This window comes from Pelodiscus sinensis, chromosome 6 (assembly GCF_049634645.1).
Source record: "Pelodiscus sinensis isolate JC-2024 chromosome 6, ASM4963464v1, whole genome shotgun sequence".
In the NCBI taxonomy this organism is placed as follows: domain Eukaryota; kingdom Metazoa; phylum Chordata; order Testudines; family Trionychidae; genus Pelodiscus; species Pelodiscus sinensis.
The window spans coordinates 21508172-21532461 of NC_134716.1; the positions used below are offsets into that span (position 1 = coordinate 21508172).

General features: G+C 44.7%; 1 protein-coding gene across 12 annotated transcripts in view; it reads left to right on the forward strand.

Annotated features, from left to right (window-relative positions):
- BNC2 (basonuclin zinc finger protein 2) overlaps nt 1–24290 on the forward strand; it is a 520080-nt gene that overhangs the window by 213203 nt on the left and 282587 nt on the right. Inside the window, exon 1 of one of the 12 annotated variants that reach the window (XM_075931530.1) lies at nt 1177–1590. The exons of the other annotated variants lie outside the window; for them this stretch is intronic. Within the exon in view, the coding sequence (XP_075787645.1) occupies nt 1588–1590 (3 nt within the window). The 5' untranslated portion in view covers nt 1177–1587. Of the gene's footprint in view, nt 1–1176; nt 1591–24290 lie in introns of those variants that run through there. 12 annotated transcript variants of the gene reach the window in all.

Genomic DNA, 24290 nt, shown 5'->3' on the forward strand with positions numbered 1-24290 from the left:
TTTCTGAGCAGGGATATGAGGACAAAGGGGCTGAGTTCCCCTTTTTTAGGGTAGGTTCAAAAATATTTAATGATGGTTATGTTTACCTGTGTGTTGGGAATGTTTCCTTGCCTGTTTTTTAGCGTCTTAAAAACAGCTTAAAATAAAAATAGGATAATTCAAGTATGGAAGAATTATAGCAGGCAGTGAAGAAGTGGGTGGAATCAAAGCAAAGAACTACAAAAGATAGGCTGTCCTGTCTGTCATTCAGATGAGAGGGGAGGAAAATCCAGGATATGGATAATCCATGTTTATAGCCTCAGAAATCAAAATGACAGGTAAATTATATTTATGTCATGGTAGTGTGGCAGTATGCTTCCTATTTGTGTTGGAATAATACTGTCACAATACACAAAAGGGTAAAGGAAGGCTTACACGATACTTAGTACTTTCCTCTTCACATCAGCGGTCCTGATAATTGTCAAATAAATGCTTGTTTTATTATAGATTAAATAAAATGCCATCAGATTGCCATAGTACTGGCAGCTTTGGTAACTAGCCCTTTAAGCAAACTGTTTTATTAGAAAATTCATAGCCTGATTACCACTGGCAAATGAAAAGTTCATTCTTAAAAAGTTAAAAAAAGGGGGGAGGGAAGGATGTTTAGACTAAAACACGATGAATTTTCAATAGTAATAATAATAATAATTAATAATATGGTAAAAAAAAAGAGAAACCCCCCACGCCCTCTGGCAATTGACCAAGAGCCAGTTGAAACAGCAGAACAGATGAGTGAAATGCTGGAGTTGCTTGCTCAGTGTTGTGACTTTGCAGAAGTTCTGAAGGGGCAAATGCATTACACGCCTGTCACACTGCAGAAACAGGTCAGGGGTCATGGTTAAGAGCAGGGTGTTGCTGGATAAGGTTGAGGAAGCAGAGGTGGCCCCTCTGCTCTGTGTGTGGGTCTGTGTACTCCTTTCCCGTCAGAGCTGGCCCAGCACAGCCAAAAAAGCGGTTCCTTGGCAAGACTTAATGGCAGGATGATGTAGTCTGTTGTGACTAGTGCATTCCTTTCAGGTTAAACTAGGGAAATGGCATTGTGTTAAAATTCCAAGTCGCATGAATGTTTTATTGCCACAAGTGCATTCAGGCCTCAAGGGGAGAGTGTGTGGTGGGGAAAGGGGGAGGGAGGGTGACTTAGAGAGTCAGGAACTATCAGAAGAACACTTCCCTTGGAAAATTTTACCCAGCAGTGTGAAGCTGACTTGCTGTGATAGCCGCTAAGAAGAGTTTCGCTTTTCCTAAACTGTGGCTTTTTAAAATCTCTCAGTCCAGACAATTAACAGCTGAAGAAAATATGACAAGACACACGCAAAGAGGTTGGGAGAGAGGGGAATGAAATGCGCCAGAAAGGAGCGGAGTTGCCTTCTTGTTTAAACTGCCAGATCTCCTCTTCCCTCCTCTCCCCCTCCCTCCTCACTACCCTGCTCCCAGAACTCTCCCCCCCCCCCGCCTTTCCTACCCCCCTTCCCCCTCCCGTTTCTGTCTGCTGAAGGCCAGGAGTGATCTGTTAACTGTACACCACTGACTGGGAGGCCAAAGCAGCTCATGGTACTGTATGTTACCATTACTACTCCCTCATTCCTTTTTTACATTTTTTAAACATTTCTTTGTAATAATGGTTTATATGAGTCAGAAGGATTTCATTTTAGACTACAAAAGAACAAAGTAGAGAAATAACTAAATGTTGTGCATTTCTGGGGATCTTTTTCAAAACCTGGAAAATAATCTATCTAATTTACATTAGTTGCAAGTAATGGTTTCTAGCAAAATTTAAATAGGATTATTAAATATAGAAATAGTGCAGGGTTTGGGATAGGTATGGGGCATGTAAAGAAATGTTATGAAGTCATGCGCATATTTTTCAATTCCTTTCAGTTATCATAGGACACATGTGTTTGTTTTTATTGACATGATTTTTTTAAGAAAAAATCATCTTATAAATTACTGAAATTTCATTAGTTCAGATGCTTGCTACGGGTTTACATTGTGTTTTATTTGTATGTCTGTGTTTCTGGCTTGATATGAAAATCTGTGTAGATATTTGTGGGTGCGGAGCATCTCTGAATATCAGGTTGTTTTTATTTAAGTGATTAGCTTTAGTCACCCACATGTGAAAAAGTTGGCCATAAAGCTTGTGTATGCATGGGCATGCCTAAGTCCCCCACGCCCCATGAATCACGTTCTTCATTTGATTGCACTCTTGCAACTTCACTAAAGTCCACGGAGTTACATTGGTGTAAAGGAAGGCTGATTTTGTTCTTACATATGTATATTTCATTAAATCAGCATCTGTCACCGTATGGACTGTGTGGATGTGAATATGGGTTTGTGTATGCATTAATATTTAACATATACTGACAATGTATGACTGGTAAGTGTAATTCATTGTTTTGTGAATAAAAAATGATCATACTTTCTAGTCATACAAGATCACACTTAACTAATTAAAATGTAGCATATTGTAAACCATTTCATAAAATATTTTTGACACATTAAAGGTGTGTGAATAAAAATTGGTGTTAGTTTAAATTGCTCATATTATTTGTAGTGTTAGTAATTATATTTGTCCAGTTTCTCAGATGGGGCCAATTGGCATAACTCCATCTGGGTCACCATGTATTGATGTATTTGTTTTTTCAGTGCTGTGGTATAAACTCAAATATATATACAAAGCCTGAATGGGCTTGATCCTGCAGGGTGCTATTCATCGTCAATCCATATGAGTTAAGGATGCTCAGGAGGGAGTTGCAAGTTTCTAGCTCAAAGTGAGGGAAATGTGCCAGCCTTGTTAAAAAATAAATAGCTAAATACATGAAATGAATACAAGTTTAGTAGAATCTCAAAGATAAGGGGAATTCCCCCTTCTTGGAAATGTACATATGTGGAATTATTTAATGTGTGGAAATGAAACATCCATACACGACTTACACATGTGTAACTGTATAGATTTACAATACATATGGGATTCTGTGCTAAAACCTTTATATAATACACATTCACTGTGCAATGAAATACTTTTTATATTTTACCTTATATTAGAAAGCATATTATAAGGAAAATTATTTCTCATTTATCAGGGTAACAGGAATGCACAAGTATATATTGATAAATTAATGTAACTTTAAAAAGGGATAAACAAAGGGTGGGCAAGAGATGGCTTGTGGGCCAGATCCGGCCTGCAGCCACCTTGCCAGCACCCTTACTAATTGCTCTGTAAACTGGGAAAGGAGGAGAGAGCTTTCCGTGGTGTCCCCGCCCCCAGCAAAATCCCCAAGTTCCTATTGGGCAGTTTCTGACCATTAGGAGATGAGAAAATTTTACTGAAGGCAGGGGTAGCGAATGACGCCTCCTCACTCCCCCCTCCCTGTGCTGGAGCAGAGCCATCTGGAACAGTCCGCCCAGCACACAGGCAGGGTTCCTGCAGAGCTGCTGCCTGGGAGCCACCTAGGTAAGTGCCCCCCAGCCAGAGCCTGCCTCTGTCTCCTTCTCTTTCTCCCCAACTACATGCCCCAAGCTACTGCCCAAACACTTGTATCCCCTCTCCCCACTTCTTCCAGGTCACAACTCCCTCCTAGACTGTGCACTTCCTCATACATCCCTCCCCCTTTCCTTCACACATACCCCTCCCTGACCCTGCACCCCATTCTCCTGCCCCACATACCACCTAAACCCTTGGCGCCCCCTTTCCCTCCTTCTCCTACGTCACAACCCCCTCTTATACTCTTCCGACACCGCTCCTACAGGCCAGAATCCTCTCCTGCACTCCATAACCCCTCCTGGACCCAGCAGCCCAAGCGCCTGACCCAGATCATAATCCCCCCTTTCAGCCAAACTCCCTACTACACCCCACCAGCCATCCCAGACCCTGTGCTCCCTGCTCCGAAGTGCAGCCCTTTACCACTTGCCAAAATCTTGGAGTGGCCCCCCATTAAAAATTATTGCCCACTCCTGGGATAAGCCAACAGTAAATTTTCAAGTCACGTGTAATTTTTTTAAAGTTAGGAATGATTCACATAGGTTTGGCTGCATAATTTATTTATTTTGTTTCTATGAAAGGGGTTATTTTTGTCAGATAAACATAACTTTAAATTGTTTAGGGCCCTTTTTATTATGATAGAGGGTTTTTCTTGTTTTTTCTTAAAAACACTTATATTGTCAAGGTTTATGGAGAGTCATAGCCTCAACAAACAATCAGCTCTATAACAAAATCATGATTTATTTACCTGTTCAGTCAACCCTTCAGGTTTTAGAATTCATCATTGAAATCTTTTATAGATTCTGAAAGTTACCCACTTTGAATTATATTTTTTCTGCTTTAAACCATTGTAAGTACAAATTAATGGGAGTTTCCTTTTGATTATGATGTGAATGAGAAATTTTAAATTATGGTTTCTGAAGAAAAGTGGCAAGTTATACATTCACACAGTTTTTCTTTCATTTAGTGACTATTTAAAAAAAAAATACTTTTTCCGAATGGACTTCTTGTAAATTGCAATTTTTAATGAATATTTTTTTAAAGTACTGATGTGTCCTGAAAACAAATTTCATATTCCTTTTGGAGAAGAGGAGATTTGATGGCAACTCTCTTATTTCCCACTAGTTAAGGGACAGTTCTTCCATAGACTTTCAATGATTACATTTTCAAAAGTTACTGAAAAACTTTTTAGAAACAAGAAGTCTGATTTTTTGCTGTCTTTACCCCTTGAGTACGTGCATATACATATGCAAACTGGGATGCAAATGCTACTAACTCTGAATTCTTTGCTCATGCCAGTGGCAGCAGTTTGTGCTCCTGGCAGAATTCAGCATCATGTGTATGCACAGAATTCAAGGTCCCTGTAGATTTATTTGCTTCCTAGCAGAAAAGAGACTTTGTGATGGCAATGCAAAAGCAAGGTGCAAGAACAGTCTTCCCTGGCTTCCTCCCTGGCAGTTCAAGTAGTTAGTTTGGGCATGCAGAGCAAGTGGTGGACGTAAATCACCACGGTGGAAAGTAGGGGGAGGAACGTGGCAGTCATGTATGTTTAAAAAAAAAAAAAAAAAAAAAGAGAGAGGGAGAATTTTGTAGAATTTTAAAATATTGTGCATAGAATTTGAATTTTTGGGTGCAAATTTTTAAATTTTTGGGTGCCAAATTCCTCCAGTGTACACTTCTTCACACTCATTTTTCACAAGTATATAAAATGTGAAAGGAGTGGATAATCAAGTCCAAGGTTTTTGTTCCTGTGCTAAAGTAATAATTTGACCTACAAAGTGGATGGGATTTTCAAAGGATTCCAAATGTTCAAAAGTTACAGAACAGCCACCCCAAAGTCCTGAGATTATCTTAAAATATTGAGCTTTTAAAAAGAAATTAGGATATGATTTAGTGTCTGAGACTTTAAGGCTCACTTTCAAGTCTTTCTTCACACATATGAGGGCTGGAAACTTAATTGTTTAAATGAAAGTTGAGATTTTCACATAATGAAATACTTCCAGGAGCTGGGGCTTTCAGAAGAAGAATCAAATATTGTAAAGACTTGCAATAAAATAGTGATAATTGGCAAAATTGTATTGCTTCTCAAATACCTCTGAAAGTGCTAGCCTAAGGCCTAGACTACAAACAAGACTTGTGCTTTAGTGTATCCAGGCCGATTTAGTTACACTGGTATAAACCTCGAATACAGACACACTTAGTACCCTTTACATTGTGCTTAAACTGGATTTGCTTAATCCATTATTTTTAATTAATTGAATTAATATAAACCAGTATAAACCATGTCTTAAATTGGTTTAACATGTCTACATTAGGAGTGTAACTAGGTAGTTTTAAATTGATTTATTTACACTGCTACCACTTTTCTAACACAGACTGTATTTGTGATGTTTTCTGATCCATTTATCATTTCTGTTCTCTGTAAAGCTACAATCAATGGATAGGTCCTTCATGTACAACAGTGAAAAAGTTCACCTTAACATTTTACCTTTTTGACAGAGTGAGGTATGATTTCAAGATTCATTTACATCAGCATCAAGTTTGAGCCTTACATGCCACATCAAGAAAGATTAATCACAGGGAAAAAAATCTTGAAGGCAGAAAACTGAATATTAGCAATCATATAGTTCTTCACATAAGGCTGTAAGTGAAATGATTATACCCCATAGCACTCACTTAGCAACTAGTATTATAGTTAAGGCTGAAAAAAATGTCTTTGATCATCTCCCCTGCTTGTACACACCCGTAGCTAAGTAAAATAAATCACCAGTTAGCCTAAACTTTTACATATTTAAAGCTTGGCTGTAAGATAGTGGGGATTTTGATTTTTAATATTTGATCAAAATCCTCTCAGCTTTTTTTGAGATTTAAAAAAGTTGCATTATATTTTATTCCCTGATAACTCAAAAACAGCAAAATTTTGAACTACTTCATATAGTCCTTGTTAAGTATTTCTGTGACCAAAATTGGAAAAAAGTAAGTTGGTGGTGTAGCCCCTGATTCGGCACGGCGCTTACACACATGGGACTACTGTAATGCTGCACACGTTTAATTAAGTACTTCACTTAATCAGGGACTGAGATAGGAAAGACTAAAAAGTGAGGAATAGCAATGTAAAAGGTTAACCGATTAACAAGTTAACCAGCAAGCCTCGCCCTTAACGAGTGAGGCTTACCTGTTTTAGTTAACTGGTAGGGGGGCTGGTGCAGCTCCCCACCTGCCCTAGAGAAGGGGCTGCTCCAGCTTGACAGGGCTCATGGCTGGCTGGAGTAGCTCCTCTCTGTGGCAGGCCTTGCCCGCCCTCGCCCCGCCCTTCCCCCCGCCACAAGTTACACACTGTGGCTCCACAGGAGTGGGGCCAGCAGGGGCAGCCAGCCAGTTCCCAGGGAGCCCACAGCAAAGCCTCTTTGGAGTGGGGCAGCTTTGCTGCAGCAGAGAAGCCTCCCTTCCTGGAGTGGAGCCAACAGCCCCTGCCAGCCCTGCTCCTGCAGAAGCCTCCTCCCTGGGAGAGGAGCCAGAGGCCCTTGATGAGCCCATCGTGGGGAGGCTTCGCTGCTTAGCTTAGCTTAGCTTTATACTGCAGAGCCTGCAGCATGTGTAACTGCTAAGATTTGTAGTGGTTACATGGTTACCTTTTAAATGACTTTTTACCTCCCTAGAGAGAGGGAGACAAATACACGTGCACCTGTAGAAGAAAATGTGTTAAAGTATGAGCCAGAAAAGATTGTGCACATATGATATTTTCAGTGTGTTCTTATGCATCTCTGTTTCTAGAAGGTTCTGTGACATGCTTCTATGAAAACTGACAGTCTGATCCTGTGCATGCCAAAATTAGTGGCCAGAGGAGATCAAAATTGGGGCCTTATTAAAGTTTTAAAGCTGCTCAAGTGTCGAGATGTAAGTAGGGTTGCCAGGTGTCCTGTATTGTACCGGACAGTCTGGTATTTGCGCACTCTGTCCGGTAAAAAATATCAGAAAGTACCAGACATGTGCGATGTCTGGTATTTTCTGATTTTTCCGGCTGCGCACGGCGTGGGTGGAGGGAGCAGCTGGGAGGCGAGGCCGCGATTGCTGCCAGGAGCCCTCAATTGGTCCTCACTCATGTGTCGCCGGGAGCCCGCGTGGGACAGGCAGCAAATGCCCAGGTCAGTCCCACTCCCTGCTGGCCAATTTGCTCACCCCCCCCCCTTCCTGGCCAGCTGATTTTCCCCCACGTCCCCTCCTGATCTTCCCCAGCCAGCCTCCTTGCACAGCCCCCCAGCTCTACTTCCCGCTGGCTCGTTCCTCTTCCTTGTCTCCCCCAGCCAGGGCTGCTGCACCCCCCTCCTGCCAGCTCTGCTTCCTGCCCCCACTTCCTCCCCCTCCGCTGCCCCCTTACCCCCCGCCAGCTGTGCTTCCTGCTCCCCCTTCCTCCTGGCTACCCTCGCGGCCCCTAGCTGTGTTTCCCACCCCCCCCTTACTCCTGGCCAGCCCCGCCCTCTTCCATCCGGTCCCCCCGCCCCCAATATCCCGCAGCCAGTCTCGTTCCACCCGATTCCCCCATGACTAGCCCTGCTTCCCGTTGGCCCAACCCATCTCCCCCAGACAGCCCCGTTGCCGCCCTCCCCGTTAGCTGTTTCCAGGTCTTCCCCCTCTTCCCGGCCAGCACCACTCCCTTCCTGGCCGGCCCCACCCCCCCAATGAAGCATGTTAGGGTTTTTGAGGGTGGTTTCTTTTTTTTTTTTTTTATGATTACCTGGTAACCGCAGTGACCCAGGTTCTTGGAGGTGAGGGTTTTTTGTTTGTTTTTGGCTCAACAAAGTTTTTCCTTCAACAAAATTTTTTCCTGGTGGTTTTTGTTTGGGGTGTGTGTGTGTGTGTGTGTTCGGTATTTTTCTTTCAGCCATCTGGCAACCCTAGATGTAAGCAGGGGGAGCCAGAGCCAGTGCTGGGGGGGCAGAGGCAGCTGAGGATTTTGCGGGGCACAGGGCAGCATTATTTCGCGGGGCCCCCCCTTTGACATGGCGCATGCGCAGGGGTTCTTGAAGTGTGGGGCCCGGGGCGGCCGCCCCACTCGCCCTGCCCTATATCCGCCCCTCTTGGGGGAAGCTAGCTTAAAAGCCAGTTCCCCCTAGCACCTTCTCCATGGGGGCAGGAGAGGTGGAGGCACAGCAGAAACGGCACAAGTGAGGACTGAAGCAGTCTCCCCTTGTGCCCCTTCAGCTGCGATTCTGTTTTTGAAAATGCCCCTCAGGGAATGTGGGGATTCCTTTTGAAATATACAAGAACCCCAGGGCTCTTGTATATTTCAAAGGCTCAGGGAGTATGGGACCAGCGGGGGAGTCTCCCACTGGCCCCGCACTCCCTTCTGCTTTTGAAAAGCCCAAGAGCCCCACCAGGGTGCTGCAAGGAGTGTGGGGCTAAAGGGGTCCCCCGCTGGTCCCATGCTCCCTGTGAGGCTTCCGCTTTTGAACTGTAGCAAGAGCCTGGTAGGACTCTTGCTACAGTTCAAAGGTGGAGGAGCCCTTATAGACTAATCGAATAGTCGATGGAAATCCCCTCGACTATTCAATTAGTTAATTAATCTAAATTTAACATCCCTACTTGAGTGCACTGGCCATGCTGAGTCCTTACAGCAAATTAACGGAAAGCTTTTTCCTTTTTTAAAAAAGAGAAGTTAAATGCCATTAAATATGTAATCTGTCTCGAAGGCTTATCTTGCAGTTTTTATTAAGGAAAAATTCCCACTGAAGTTAACTCTGTATAGTCTCCATCTCTACTTTACTGATATTTCCATATTTGAAAATGTGATATACAACTCTTCTGTTTTTTTTATTTGGTCTTTTAAAATACATTATTGTATTAAGAGTATGATGGGTGGTGTTTGCAAATTGCTTCAGGATACAGACTTCTTTTTTAGGAGCGTGGCTCAACGGAATTATTATTTTTTTGTTTTTAGACATTGCCTTATGTCTTTAGATATGTGCATAGCATAACATTATCTTTAGCAAGGACTTTTAAACATGAGTGGTTTAAGACAAGGAGAAAGAGGAACTAATGCTAACCACCTTTTCCTGTACGTACTTCATAACACTAGTAAAATGGGAGTGGAATCTAGAGAAATGTCGCATTTGCACATAGGCAAATAGCTGTATCTTATCTGAGTTTGGGGTATTTTTCTTTTTAAATCTTCATTTATGATCCAGCAGCAAAGTAATGTTTTAATAGTTTTTTAGCAAAAACTTCTGTTTTTGAACATTCCTCTTGAGTCTAAATGATTCTGAATTTAGGAGTTGTTCTTTCAACAATGGAAATTGAGACCATGCAGCGCTGTGCAGGACTAAAGTAGTGATACCACATTCAGATGTTATGTTCTCTTTCTCCGTCTAGGTTTGTTAGGATCTGTTTACAACAAACACATATAAAACTTCAGAGGGTAGCTGAGTTAGTCTGTACCTAGAAAAACTTAAAAAACAATGAATAGTCTAGTAACACCTTAAAGACTAACAAAACCTGTAGATGGTATCATGAGCTTTCGTGAAAAGTGGGTTGTGTCCACGAAAGCTCATGATACCATCTACATGTTTTGTTAGTCTTTAAGTGTACTAGACTAGTCATTGTTTTACATATAAAACTGCTTGGCAAGTAAACTCTTAACAAACAAGCAAGTCAATCTTTCCATTATGGAAGCTAAAGGAGAGTCACGTAAATACCAGAAAAAGAAATCTTGCTTGTTCCTAGTTAGTCTTGTCTATAAAACGAAGTATTTTCACACCCAAAATTCTGTATCAATATGGAAGTGGGATATATTTTTTCAGCGAGTATGATAATTGTGATCAATTATATTTGTGACAGTACGTGATAAAAGGAGTGCTTCAGGACATAGGTTAATTACAGAATTTCATTTTTTCCCCCTCTTTCTAAATGTCTGCTCAGTCAACCTAGTACAGGGTGAGTGGATCTTTTTGACTTTCTAGTGAATCACCAGTTATTGGCTACTGTCAGACACAGGGTGGTGGACTTAATCAAATAATCCAAATAAGTATCTAATATAAAGTATACAATTTTGCTTTTTCTCAGTGTAAACAACCTTATTTCTAGAACTTTAAAAAAATTATATTTGGATTCACAAATGTCCAAGTTTACTATTTAGTTTTTAAAATGAAAGTCAAGGGAGAGGGAGGGAGAGAAGATGAAGAAAAATACACAATCCAATATCTAATCTGAATTTTCCTCCTTATTCCTCCAGAAAGAAAGAGAAGTTGAGTATGGTTGCTGGGAAGTATTACATTCCCCCTTTGTCATCCTACAATCTTATTTGCGTGTCTTCTTAGTTCTCTTTTGGTACTGCTATTGAAAGGACATGAATTGGGAGCATAATAAAGCTCTTTGATATTAGCTCTTTGCAAACCAGACAGTAAAAACTGTCTTTTGTAGTTTTAGCTAACTGTTGTGTGAAGAAGAAAAGAGTTTTCAATGTAATAAATATACTGAATGGTAACTGTTGTGGTGGCTGTGGTTTTATTTCACAGAAGCAAATTATGTTCACTCTACTTTCCTCCTCTTTTTGCTGTAAAAAATGTTTCACCTAAAACAAAAATATCACATTAATTCATCTTGTGCCATACTCTAATGTTACAGCACAACTTATATATTTCATTAATTATCAGCAGTTATCAGCAAAATCCTTACATTAAAACATGCCTTTTTGGGGAGATTATATTTAGGCGGAAATCCAGGCAGAGCCAGCGGAATTTTCCTCACAGATTTTGACTATAAGCACGCGCGCGTGTGTGTGTGATATAAAGAGGGACAAGAATAGATACAAAGGGTACAGAGTTTTGTCAGAAAAATGGCCTTTTTTCAACAAAACTTGAGGAACGTCCACACTGCAATTGCGTTCTTGTGCAAGAAAATTGAAAGAATCGAAGGGTTCTTCTTCGAGTGGTCCCCGTGGGTGCTCCACTCAAGGTGTCGGGTCCCGACCCGGCACCGCTAGTCGGAGATTTCCAGAGCCATAGCCAGGCCGGACCGTGCATGCCTGAGAACAGCATGCGGCGTTCGCGCCTTTGCAATGGTCCGCCCCCCCCCTCCCCGTCAGTTCCGCTCAACTGCCTGTGGTTGCTGGCGGAGCACCATTTATCTCCTCAGAGAAAAGCCGTTCTGAAAAAAAAAAAAAAAGAGAAAAACTTATTATACACAGTTGGTATTCTAGTATAGTTAGTTAGTTAGTACAATTGTTAGTTTAAAAAAAAAGAAAAAGTTATTAGTTTACTTGTATATAGTTAAGTGGTTAACATCATGCCCGGCTCACCCAGGTTTAAACGCTGTGCGCAATGTAAGGAACTGATGCCGGCATCTGACGGGCATGCGACCTTTATCAGATGCCTAGGAGAGTCGCAAGTACCACAGAAATGCACCCATTGCGCGAAATTGACACCCAGAGCACGCAGGGAGAGAGACATGAGATTGAAACTCCTGCTGTGCGATAAGGCTTTACAGCCTTCTAATGACCAGGTGTCAGAAACCCTCGCAGGGCAGAAAAGGAGATCGTGATCGCCCGCGGTGATGGGGTCAAAGAGAAAGAGAGTGTCTCCGTCACGCTCTCTTCCAGGCACTTCATTGTCCCGGACCAGTCAGGGACACAAGCCGGGTACGTCTGGAGGGATAGGGCACCAAGAAACGCCACACTGAGCACTGTCAGTGATGCCCGCACCTCGAGCCGATCGTCATCGGCACCGGCTCTGAACGCGTCTAAGAGTTCGGCTCACTGAGAGCAATCGGCACCGCCAGAGGTGCTGGAACAGGGACTGGCTGCACAACCGCAATCTACAGCGGCACTGCAAGCGGCGCCGATAGATCATGACAAGCCGGCACCGCAGTCGGCGCCGGAGGCGGCAATGAGTGACAGGCCCCTAGGAGGTGCATGAGCGGGCCCAACAGCAGGGCGTCCCGCAGTGCGCCGAGTTGGCACCGGGAAATCGCTTGCATTTAACAGCCTCGGCAGACGGAGCGTGCAAGCCTGGCCCCAACAGCATGATAGCACAGTGCACGGGACGGGGGGGTCAATCCCCTCCCCTCTCCCCTCAGGGGAGGGAGGATGCCTGGGTATCTAAGGTCCCTACGAAGGCTGCTAGAAAGTCAATGCCAAGATACTCCATTTCACCATCGCCAAAATTTTCACCTGAACCTTCGCCTTCACCGTGTCATTCAGCGAGGGTCAGGGATTACCCAACGTTCCACGATCATACAATGCGTTCTTCGCGATGGAGATCAAGATCTCGTCACTCTGGCCATTGTGACAGATATCCCTATTATCATCGGGGATCATCATATCGGTCTCTCTCACCTAGCTACTCTCCTCCAAGATCGTATCATAGGAGGTATGCTAGCAGATACTCCTTGCGACGATTGTCCCCGGAGCACATTAATTACAGGAGCCACCGTTCATCCTATGATCACGGTAGATCTCAGTCCCATTCCCATCTGTGCTGCTGTCAAGCTCCTTGTGCATCACAACCATCACCTCCAGTCCAGGAATGTCGGACTGCGAGACCTCTGCCAGAGACCCCCTCGGCCCTAGCTCACCTGTCGGAGCCTGAGGAAGGCCAAATTTCGGATGCGGATGATCACCTGCAGACTGTATCTCCAGAAGATATTTCGTCATCTTCCCCAGACGATGCGGTGTTTGCGGGAGATTCTTCTCCTCCTGATGACACAAAGGAATTTCAAGATCTTTTCAGGAGAGTGGCCCAGTCTCAGGACGTCCAGCTATCATATGTCCAGACAAAACAATTCAAACTCTGGAGAAATTTACATCCTAAGCAACAATGTAAGGTCGCTCTCCATATGGATGAGGCAATCCTCCAGTCAGCAGCGGAAATTTGGCATACCCCGGCTTCGACAGCTCCAACTTCGAAACCAGCAGAGAAACGTTATTTTGTGTCATCTAAAGACTAAGAATTCCTTTTTACCCACCCTCAGCCAAACTCCTTGGTCGTTGATGCAGCTCTCCAAAGGGCTAAGAACCCACAGCTGAAAAATGTGGGGGCAGATAAGGGGGCAAAAAAATTGGATATATTTGGCCGTAAAGTATATACATCAGCCACATTGCTCCTTCGCATAGCGAATTACACAGCCCTATTGGCGAACCATAGTTTCAATAATATCGCGAAGCTTACAGAGCTGGCCCAAAGATCATTGGACGCCGATAAGGAGCTGTTACGGACGATCCTCAAGGAAGGCTATGCGTGTTCAAAGGCTAATCTCCAGATAGCTATGGATATGGCGGACACAGCGGCTCGAGGAGTGGCAACAGCAGTGTCTATGAGACGCTCATCCTGGCTCGCCACAGCGGCGGTACCCAAGGAGCTACACTCCAAGGTTGAAGACCTTCCTTTTGACAGGGTAAGATTATTTGCAGAAAAGACAGATGAGGTACTTCATACTGGCAAGGATTCAAGAACAACACTCCATACGCTGGGAATGTATGTACCACCATTCTGCCGTCGTCGTTATTTCCCGTATCCAAGACGGTATGATTACCAGCCTCGGAGACAACAAAATCGCCTGTTCGACCAGTCCCGATCTAGACAACGGCCTCAGCGAAGGCGTCCACCACTGCCTAGATTATCGGGCATGTCCGCCTCAAAACAGCAAATTTGACTCCCTTGTTGGGGGCAAGCGAATGCTACCAATCGTTGTTGTGCACACAAGTCCCATTTTCCACCATCACTTATGACCTTACTATCACCAATGGGTCAAAATAACATCGGACAAATGGGTACTGGAAGTCATAAAGATCGGCTTCACCATTCCCTTCACTTCCATCCCCCCCACCACCCCACCTTCCCCGTCCCTTTTCAGGGACCCATCTCACGAAAACCTCCTGCGACAGGAAGCTCATTGTCTCCTCGCTATCGGGGCGATAGAGAGGGTCCCAGATCAGTTCAAGGGAAGAGGGTTTTATTCCAGATACTTCCTAACGGAAAAGAAAACGGGGGGCTGGAGACCCATTCTCAATCTATGCCGTCTGAATTGTTATCTCCGCAGGCAGCGCTTCAAAATGGTGACCCCGAGTTCCATAATCCCATCCCTTGATCACAACGATTGGTTCACTGCCCTCGATATACAAGATGCATATTTTCACATCACAATTCATCCTGCTCACAGACGTTTTCTGCGATTTGTGATAGGCCAAGATCATTTTCAGTTTCGGGTTCTACCATTCGGTCTTGCTTCAGCACCCAGAGCTTTCTTGAAAACCCTGGCTGTCGTAGCAGCTCATCTGCGTCGTCTACAGGTGATAATATACCCATACCTGGACGATTGCTTAATAAAAGGTTCCACGGAGCAAGAGGCGTCGCAGATGGTGGCGATGGTCGAACAAACATTCAAATCCCTCGGTCTCCTCTTGAACAAGCAAAAATCAACACTTACTCCGACACAATCCATAAAGTTTATAGGGGTAAACCTCGATTCACGCACGGCTAGAGCATACTTACCTCAGAAAAGATTTCAAGCGATCAAAGACCTCGTTACCATACTCACCGGGAATGTGAGTGTCTCAGTTCACAATTGCCTTCATCTCCTGGGTCATATGGCGGCAGCCACCGTCGTAGTTCCTCATGCGCGGCTTCACCTGAGGAACCTCCAACACTGGCTGTCCACGGTTTATGTTCCCGTGAGGCACAACATTCACAAGGTAGTATGGCTACCTTCACATGTTCAGAGATCTCTATGTTGGTGGACGAGGGCACAAAATCTTCTGCCGGGAGTTCCATTCCACCGACAACAACCATCGGTACAGATAACGTCAGATGCCTCACTCATCGGCTGGGGTGCCCACATGGACAACGAACGAATACAGGGCAAATGGTCTCTCAGCGAGAGGCATCTGCACATCAATTGATTGGAGCTCCGGGCAATTTTCTATGCATGCAAACATTTTCTCCCGCATATCAAAGGTCTTATAGTAAGGATACTGACGGACAATGTAGCAGCGATGTATTATGTGAACAGACAGGGAGGAGCACGATCACGCTCCCTATGCGCCGAAGCAGTGCGGTGTTGGAATTGGTGCATACAGAACAGCGGAACCATAATAGCATCGTACTTACCTGGCACCGCCAATGTAATTGCGGATTCCCTCAGCAGACGTTTTCCCACTGACCACGAGTGGGAAATAAGGGCAGATGTAGTTCGTGCGATATTTCTCAGATGGGGTATTCCCCTCGTAGACCTATTCGCAACGTCCAACAACAGGAAGTGTTGCCTATATTGCTCCAGAGCAGGGCTCGGCAAGGGCTCCCTCGGCGACACGCTTCTGGTCACATGAAGAAGGCACTTCTGTATGCGTTTCCCCCGACGGCCCTCATCTCCAGAACACTGGAAAAAATCAGAGCAGAATCGGCGACTGTCATTTTGCTAGCACCAGCATGGCCCAGGCAAGCCTGGTATCCATTTTTACACAAAATGTCGATTCAGCCACCTTACCCCCTTCCTCTCCACCAGGATCTTCTTTCTCAGGAACAAGGCTCGCTGTTACACCCCAGTCTTCAGGCATTACATCTGACGGCGTGGCTCCTCAGTGGTTAAAAGGAGACGAAAACCTGTGCTCTGAACAGGTCAAAGCAATACTTCTACATAGTAGGAAAGAGTCTACGTGGAACACTTACCTCGCGAAGTGGCAGAGATTTTCTAAGCGGTGCCTTCAGAATAACATACAGCTCTCATCTCCTCTGCAGAACGTTTTGGATTACATCCTTCATCTACGAAATTCGGGACTTGCACTATCATCTTTAAAGGTGCACTTGGCAGCTATTCGTGCCTTCCACCATCCAGTAGAAGGTTCCTCGCTCTTCTCTCATATAATTACAAAAGGTTCTTAAAGGGGCTCATGAATTTATACCCACCACGAAGGGCGCCTCCCCCTTCTTGGAATCTCGATTTAGTGTTGGATACCATTATGTACCCCCCCCCCCTTTGAGCCTCTGGCGTCGGTTTCTTTACATATGCTAACCATGAAAATGGTCTTTCTACTTGCAATTACATCAGCGAAAAGGGTGAGTGAACTGGGGGCGTTGATGGCAAGCCCTCCTTTTACGGTTTTTTCCAAAGACACGGTAACGCTGCGATTACACCCGGACTTTATTCCCAAAGTCTGCTCTTCCTTTCACATTAACGAGCCTATTGTTCTCTCAGCTTTTTACCCCAAGCCTCATTCCTCAAGTAAGGATGATCTTTTCCACATCCTCGATGTCCAACGTGCGCTTTCTTTCTATATAGACAGAACCCGCCAATGGCGGCGCACGGACAGGCTGTTCGTATCTTCGGCACAGAGATCCAAGGGCAAAGCACTTTCCACTCAGCGCATTGCAAAACTAATTACTCTTTGTATTACAAATTGCCATTCGATTCGGAACAAACCTCGTCCTTCTTTACCTCGGGCTCACTCTACGCGAGCAGTAGCAACCTCCACTGCTTTTGCAAGGGGAGTTTCCCTTGCGGATATCTGCCGCGCGGCTACCTGGGTCTCTAGTGTAACTTTTGCGCGTCATTATGCCATAACTAGGAGGTGGGCTTCAGATGCTGTGGTGGCCTCTGCGGTTCTATCCACGGTAGAAAATAACTGACCTGGAGCGCATTCTGGGTTACTGCTTTGTACTCACCTTGAGTGGAGCACCCACGGGGACCACTCGAAGAAGAAGAGGTTACTCACCTTGTGTAGTAACCATGGTTCTTCGAGATGTATCCCCTTGGGTGCTCCACGCCCCATCCTCCTCCCCGCTCCCGGTTTCTCTGCTTTATCTTTCAGAGACCGAGCAGTGAGAGGAACTGACAGGGGTGGGGGGGCAGACCGTTGCAAAGGCGCGAACGCCGCGTGCTGTTCTCAGGCATGCGTGGTCCGGCCCGGCTACGGCTCTGGAAATCTCCGACTAGCAGCGCTGGGTCGGGACCCGACACCTTGAGTGGAGCACCCACGGGGACACGTCTTGAAGAACCATCGTTACTACACAAGGTGAGTAACCTCTTCTTTTTCCAGCATGGTAATCCTCATTCTACAGGGAAGAAGCCTTTTTGCGAAAGAGCTCTTTCACAAAAAGGGGTGTGTGGATGGGGAAGAAGGAGTTCTTTCGGAAGAAGAGGGAAGAGGAAAAAGCGCAGGTGCCCTGGTGGCCATTCCATCCATGGCAATCACAGCTTACATTCGAGAGAGCATCCATTCAGTCTGGATGCGCTCTTTCAAAAAAGCAGATCGCTTTTTCAATGCACTTTTGCAGTGTGGATGCTCTCTTTCGGAAGAAGTTTTTTCGGAAGATCTTTTCTGAAAAAAGCTTCTTCCACAAGAAGCCGGTAGTCTAGACATAGCCAAAGTTTGGCACCAGTATCTCTGAAAGTTCAGCTATTTGGTTTCAGAATTGTATTGTATAAATCTATAAATCCAATAGATTTATTTGATATTGTTGTATTTATAAACTAGAACTATTTGCAAATATAGTACATTCCTCTCAGAACCTTCCAATTGCTTCTCCAGTAGCTCACTAATATTCTTTGATTGGCATGGATGTGTCAAACCTTTATTAACACAAAATGACCAAAAATGATTTTTACATTTTGTATCAAATGGGTTGTGTACAAAATTATTGCTATTGACTTAATATTCGTTATATGTCTCTATACTCCATTCTAGTTGGAGAAAACCAAAGTTAACTCATTCAACACTTTCTTGAAGAATTCAAAATGTTTTTCAGTGTAAATCTAAACATCAGCATCTTTTTAAAAAATTCCTTCCAAGTGCACTGCCATTTGGACGTGGGAGATACTGCTGTGTAGAGACATGCCTTTTTCTTGCATCTGCATCTCTTTCTTTGTCTAGCCCGCGCAGCCTGGCTGTTTTACTAGAATTCTCAGTTGCTTATTTAATTCCAAGAGTGCCTGCTTTTCTGTTTAAAAAATATGTGCTGTGCACAAACCCAGCCTTCCTCCTTCTATTTCCTTATACCTCCTCTTCTGAAAACATTGTGTTAGTATGACACAAGTTCTGTCATCTCCAACTATTTCACTGGATTCCTATCCTTAAAAATGTATGCTGCAAAGTTAGTAGGAACATTGAGTGCCACATTACAAAGCAAAAATGGTGCTTTCATGGACATCTCTTAATGGTGTACAAACTGGAATTTTGATAAAAATGTCTCATCCTTTAGATATCTTACTGCTCATTTAATAGGAAAAATATTTTTGTGTACTTAGCCCAAAATGTATCTCTCATGGTAGTCAGTGTATGGATTCGCCAAGTGCAGTTACACTTTTGATGCAAGATGTATGTTTGCCAAAAGCCCCTGAGCACTGTTGGTAATTGTATATGGGCTCCTCCATCTGCATGTGATAACTGGGTGCCTTCTCGGGACTTTCTATCCTAAATGGCAGAAGTGAAAGAATGCTGTTGCAAGCGTTGTCTCCTGTTCTGAGTGTTCATTTTCTGGATCTCATCATACTTCCAACTTCTCCTAGTACACACACGTGCTTTGCCTCTGAAAAGGCACCTTTCTGTTCTAATGCTGATTGTTTTGGTGCAACCCTGTCATATCAGAAGCTTATGTTAAAAAAATAGACAAAAATTCTTGATTTGTGGTTCTGCATGTTTTAGGAAAAAGGGGGGAAAATGGTTTGACTTTCCTTCTTAAGTGAGGGAAAAATAATACCTTTCTTCCCGAAGGCTCAAACTCAGCAACCTGACCTTGGCAACTTCTGTGGTAGTGAGGAATGGATCATGAACATGCCCTATTGTTGTGACACCATCCCATTCTTCAATTTGCTGGAGATTTCTCTGAGGCTAGTCTACACATCTCCTCCCCCATTGATCTAAACTACGCAACTTCAGCTATGCAAATAGCGTAGCTGAAGTTGGTGTATTTGCATAGCTATAGTCGGCATACTTACCATGTGGTAAGGTCGGTGGAGACTGCTCTCCCATTGACTGGCTGCTCTTCTTGTCCTGGTGAAATATTGGAATCGATGGGAGAACGCTCAGAGGTCGATTTATCGCATCTAAGCATATGCGATAAATCAGGGGTCTCCAACCTTTTTAAGCACGAGATCACTTTTTAAATTTAAGGGCAATCCAGGATCTACCTCAAATCCAAACATGCTTGCCCCGCCTCCTTCCCACCCCTGCTCACTCTATCCTCCCTCCCCTATCTCACTTGCTTTTATCAACCTGAGGGCATGGGCTTGGGGTGCAGGAGGGGTTCAGGACTGGGGCCTGGGTTTAGGAATGCTGGCTCCAGCTGGACACTGCTTACCACAGGTGGCTTCTGGGAGGTGGTACAGGGGGCTAAGGCAGGCTCACTCCTACCCTGGCCCTGCACCACTCCCAAAGCAGCCAGCAAACTCTTTCCATCCCTGCCCCCCTCTGCTCTGTGGCGATGGGGTACAGCACCCCCTCTTCTTCCTCTGTCCTGCACTGCAAGCAGAAGGCTTCCAGGGGTGAGGGGCACTTCCAAGGCAGAGGGCAGGAGCAGCATAGCAGTGCTGAGAGGGGCGGATTAAGTGCCGGCACTTGATAGCCTCCTGGCCAAACCTCTCAGGATCACCTGTTAGAGGTTCCAAAATCTACTAGTAGCCCCCGATCTACTGGTTGGTGACTACTGCGATAAATCAACTGCTGGTGGATCGATTACCGCAGTTAATCCAACCAGTAGTGAAGACAACTCATGATCTTCCCCTTATTACTCTGGGACTCTTAGGTTACAATCTGTGCCTCTCTGGGAGTTACTCTATCTACCGTTGGAGGTGATATTTAGGTTGCTCTTTTCCCTCTCTTCTTAATTTCTTCTTTTCCTTAGCTCTGTTAGCAGTTTTCTACTAGCAACACTACGTCATTGGCACCCTTTTCCTTTCCCCATCATCTCCACTCTGCTTTACTTGCCTTGCCTTTTTTTTCAATTGATTGCCAAAGAGTATTGGTGCTGCCTTTCTTCTTCAATCCATTCCTTACTGCCTATGGGTGAACTTGGTTTAAAAAAGGGAGGGGGGAGGTGAATTTGCTATGTTTCCTATGTGACCCAGAATGAGTATTATTGCCTTAAAGCTCTTGTCACACAGAAGCATATGCCCGCTGCTCTTTTTCTCTTAATTCTTTTTGGTGAGTGGTGGAGAAAGTCCTTTATACTTGTTGTTGTTATATCTTTTGCTTCTGCTGATTACACACAAAGCAAGTTGTAAATAGCGCTTTCACTTACAATAGTAATTCCTTTGAGAGAGATACAGCACAGTAGCTGTGCACTCAGCCCTAATTTGCTCTAGGGATTGTAGAGGGACACTTTAAAGGCGCTTTTCACTCATTTCTGCAGCTTTGACAGAATGGAATTTAGCTTTGTATCAGACAAATGTCATCCAACCATTAAAGCGTGAGCATTATTTTAAAATTTTTAGTAGCAGTCATCACAACATCAAAACAATCTGAATCTGTAGATTTGCATGACACGCAAAAGTCCCTAAAGGGGTTGAAACCTAGTAAATTGCTTGAATTTTGCACCATAGCAAAAGAAAGAAATAATTAAAATATGACTAGTAAAGTACAAGTAGTGTTTCAATATATTATTTTGCACAGGATTAATAATAGAGCTTAATTCAATTTATTTTTCCAACTGTCAATCAAACTAACTTCCTAAAACTGCAGAACATTAGGGCACCTAAACCAAAAGCAAGACACTTACATTTGTTGATACAGTAACTTGACACGTGATTAAGTAATTATATTTGCTTTCTGTTTTATACTTTTCCTGCATGGGTACAGATAACAGTGACAGCATCTTGTGGTGCACATTTTTGTGTTATATAGGGAATAAAAGCATACAGACATGTATGTAAAATCCAGCCAGCTTTTAATACATTTAAAAAGCAGAGGTTCAGCATCCTGGGACTGGGCATGAGCCATGAATCAGCTGGTTCCCAGCTTGCGCCCGGTTCCCGCTACCCACTGCCTCCTGCAGAGTCTGTGCTGGGGGGAACCAGCTTTTAAGCTGGCTTTCCCCTGCACCGGCTCTTGCTTCCCCCTTGCTACCTCTAATAGAGGCAACAAGGCTGGAGGTGGGGGTGGGGGGAAGCAACTAGTCAAGGGACTAGTTGACAATTGGATACGCTTATGCTTATCAGATGGTCGACTAGTCGCTTACATCGCCAATACCATCCCTGCAGCCAGAACCCTGAGATCTCCTCTGTCCTCCATCGCTGGATCAACAAGTCCCTTTATCTCCCCAGAGGAACCAAGCTTTGTTTATTAGTACAGATTTTTAATGGTAAGATGGTACTCACACACACACTGCGTTCAGATGGGGGACTGTGACTAAGAGGCAGATAGGGGTGGGACCGGCGCTGCTGGCTACAGTTCCAGGAAGGTTGAGGAACTAGTATTTGCTACTCAACTTCCTAGGTTCATCAGTCATCTCTCTCGAGTCGCCGGAGATGACTGAATAACCCAAGAAGCTGAAGAGCACATATAACCTCCTCAGGTGCCACAGACCCTGCATGGAGCATAGTAAGTTTCTTGGCACACCACGTAACCAGGGGCCGGCAGCCACAGCTCTGCCTCCCCGGGCCTATTATACCCACTGCACATGAATTAAAGAAAAGCTTCTCAGTGATAGTCTAGGTCAGTAATCACCAACCCGTTCATCATGATTGCTCAATACTGGAGCCTCAGCCCGTTGATCACAATCTCTGGGTTACTAAAGTCCGGCAGTGCAACAGGAATCAGACCTGCTGCCTGCTGGCTTGTCTCTCTGCTCCGCTTGGGAGGAGGGGGATAGCATGTCTCTGCAAGCTGCCCACAGCTCCCATGGGCTGGCTCCTGAACAATGGGAGCTGTGAGGACAGACAATGCTGACAGTGAGGGGATTGTGTAATGACATGCCACACCCCTCTCTCCTAGGGGAGCACAGAGATGAGTCTGCACCTGGCCACTTCTGGGAGTGGCATAGGCTATGCAGGCAGGCAGCCTGTCCGAGCCCTGCCACACTGCTAGATGGGAACCAGCTGTGTTAAGCACCTCCTGGCTAGAGCCGGAGCCTGCACCTCACACCCCTTCCTTTTCCCCTGCCCTAGCCCTGACCAGCCTCCCAGAGCCAGCACCCGTTCCCTTACCCTCTTGTGCACCCTAACTCTCTGCCCAAGGCTGGAACCACATCCCAGAGTCAGCACCCCTCCTGCATCCCAACACTCTGCCCCATCCTGGAGCTCCCTGCCAGAGCCACCCCCTTCCCACACCTCAGCTCCTCCTGTGCCCAGACCTCTCTGTCCAGGCCCAGAGCCCTCACCCCCTGCCCTAGCCCTGTGAAAGTTATAGAGAGTGGAGGAATAGAGTGGGAGGGGCCTCAGGGAAAGGGCAGGGCCTTAGGAAAGGGGCAAGGTAGATCCTGGGTTGCCTTGAAATTTAAAAATGGATTTGGGCCCCCCAAAGATGGTTAGAGATCACTGGTCTAAGTGTACTTGGTCAGTGGGGGTATGTCTACACTAGCTCGTTAGTTCGAGCTAGGTAGGCAAATGAGGGCAACCATAGTTGCAAATTAAGCCTGGGATTTATATATCCTGGGCTTCATTTGCATGTTCCCGGGCGCCACCATTTTTAAATCCCCATTAGTCCAAACTCTCTGCCCGCAGCTACACGCGGCACAGAGTAGGTAGTTCGAATTAGAGATCCTAATTCGAACTACCGTTACTCCTCTAACTACCTACTCCATGCCGCGTGTAGCTGCGGGCACGGAGTTTGGACCAAGGGGGATTTAATAATGGCGGTGCCCGGGAACATGCAAATGAAGCCAGGGATATTTAAATCCCGGGCTTCATTTGCAACTCCGGTTGCCCTTATTTGCCTACCTAGCTCGAAGTAGCGAGCTAGTGTAGACATACCCTGGAAGAGGCTGGATTAGATGACCTCTCAGGACTGTCATCCATTGACTACTGGTGGTCTGCAGAACACTTGATTGTAATCCACACAGAGCTACTAGTTGTGAATCCTAGCTCCACTTGTATGAATGTTGGTTTTCAGCTGCTGAACTGAATGAATATGTTCTTGCTGCTCCTCTTACATGTAATCATTGTGGTTTGTAATGTTAAGTCTGATCTGGATTTGGGGTTAAATTGGAAACTGAGGAAAGGGGTACAAGATATTTCCATTTCTTGGAATGAGCCACTGTTCTGACTGCAGCATTCTGACTGCCTGGAGGGTTAGAGAGAGTGTAAAAGTGGGAATTACAATATTCAAGCTACACAGAGCCCTTAAGATGCAGTTAAGAATGGAGTTCTTGTCACTGTCACTCAAAAAGAACACGAGACATAGGAAGTACATCAGCCAGTGATTATACTAAAGAGCATAATGATCTTGTTACGAAGGAAGATAACTTGTGACTGTGGTAGTTGACAACATGAGAAAAACAACAACCTTGTGTAAAGTTATGTAGCTTCTTAAAAAACACTTGGATAAAATTGTTAACCATTAATAGTAAATTTAGTAGGCAAATCAGTTTCTGAAAGCCTTAGAAATGTAGTACTTTTTTAATAGTGGGGGAAAATTTTAAATCCTACAGATCCACCATTTCATCATGTAGGGTTTGATCCACACTGCAGTTCTCTGGAAGAATGAAAAATATCATTAGAGCGAGAGTTAGCGTTAGCCTGCCACATTATATGCGATTGGGATGTATTTTTCCATGTTTCAAACAGTGCAACTCTCCAGATGAAACATGCTCTCTTTCATTTATAAAGGCAGACCCTCAAAAGATTTGTCATAAAA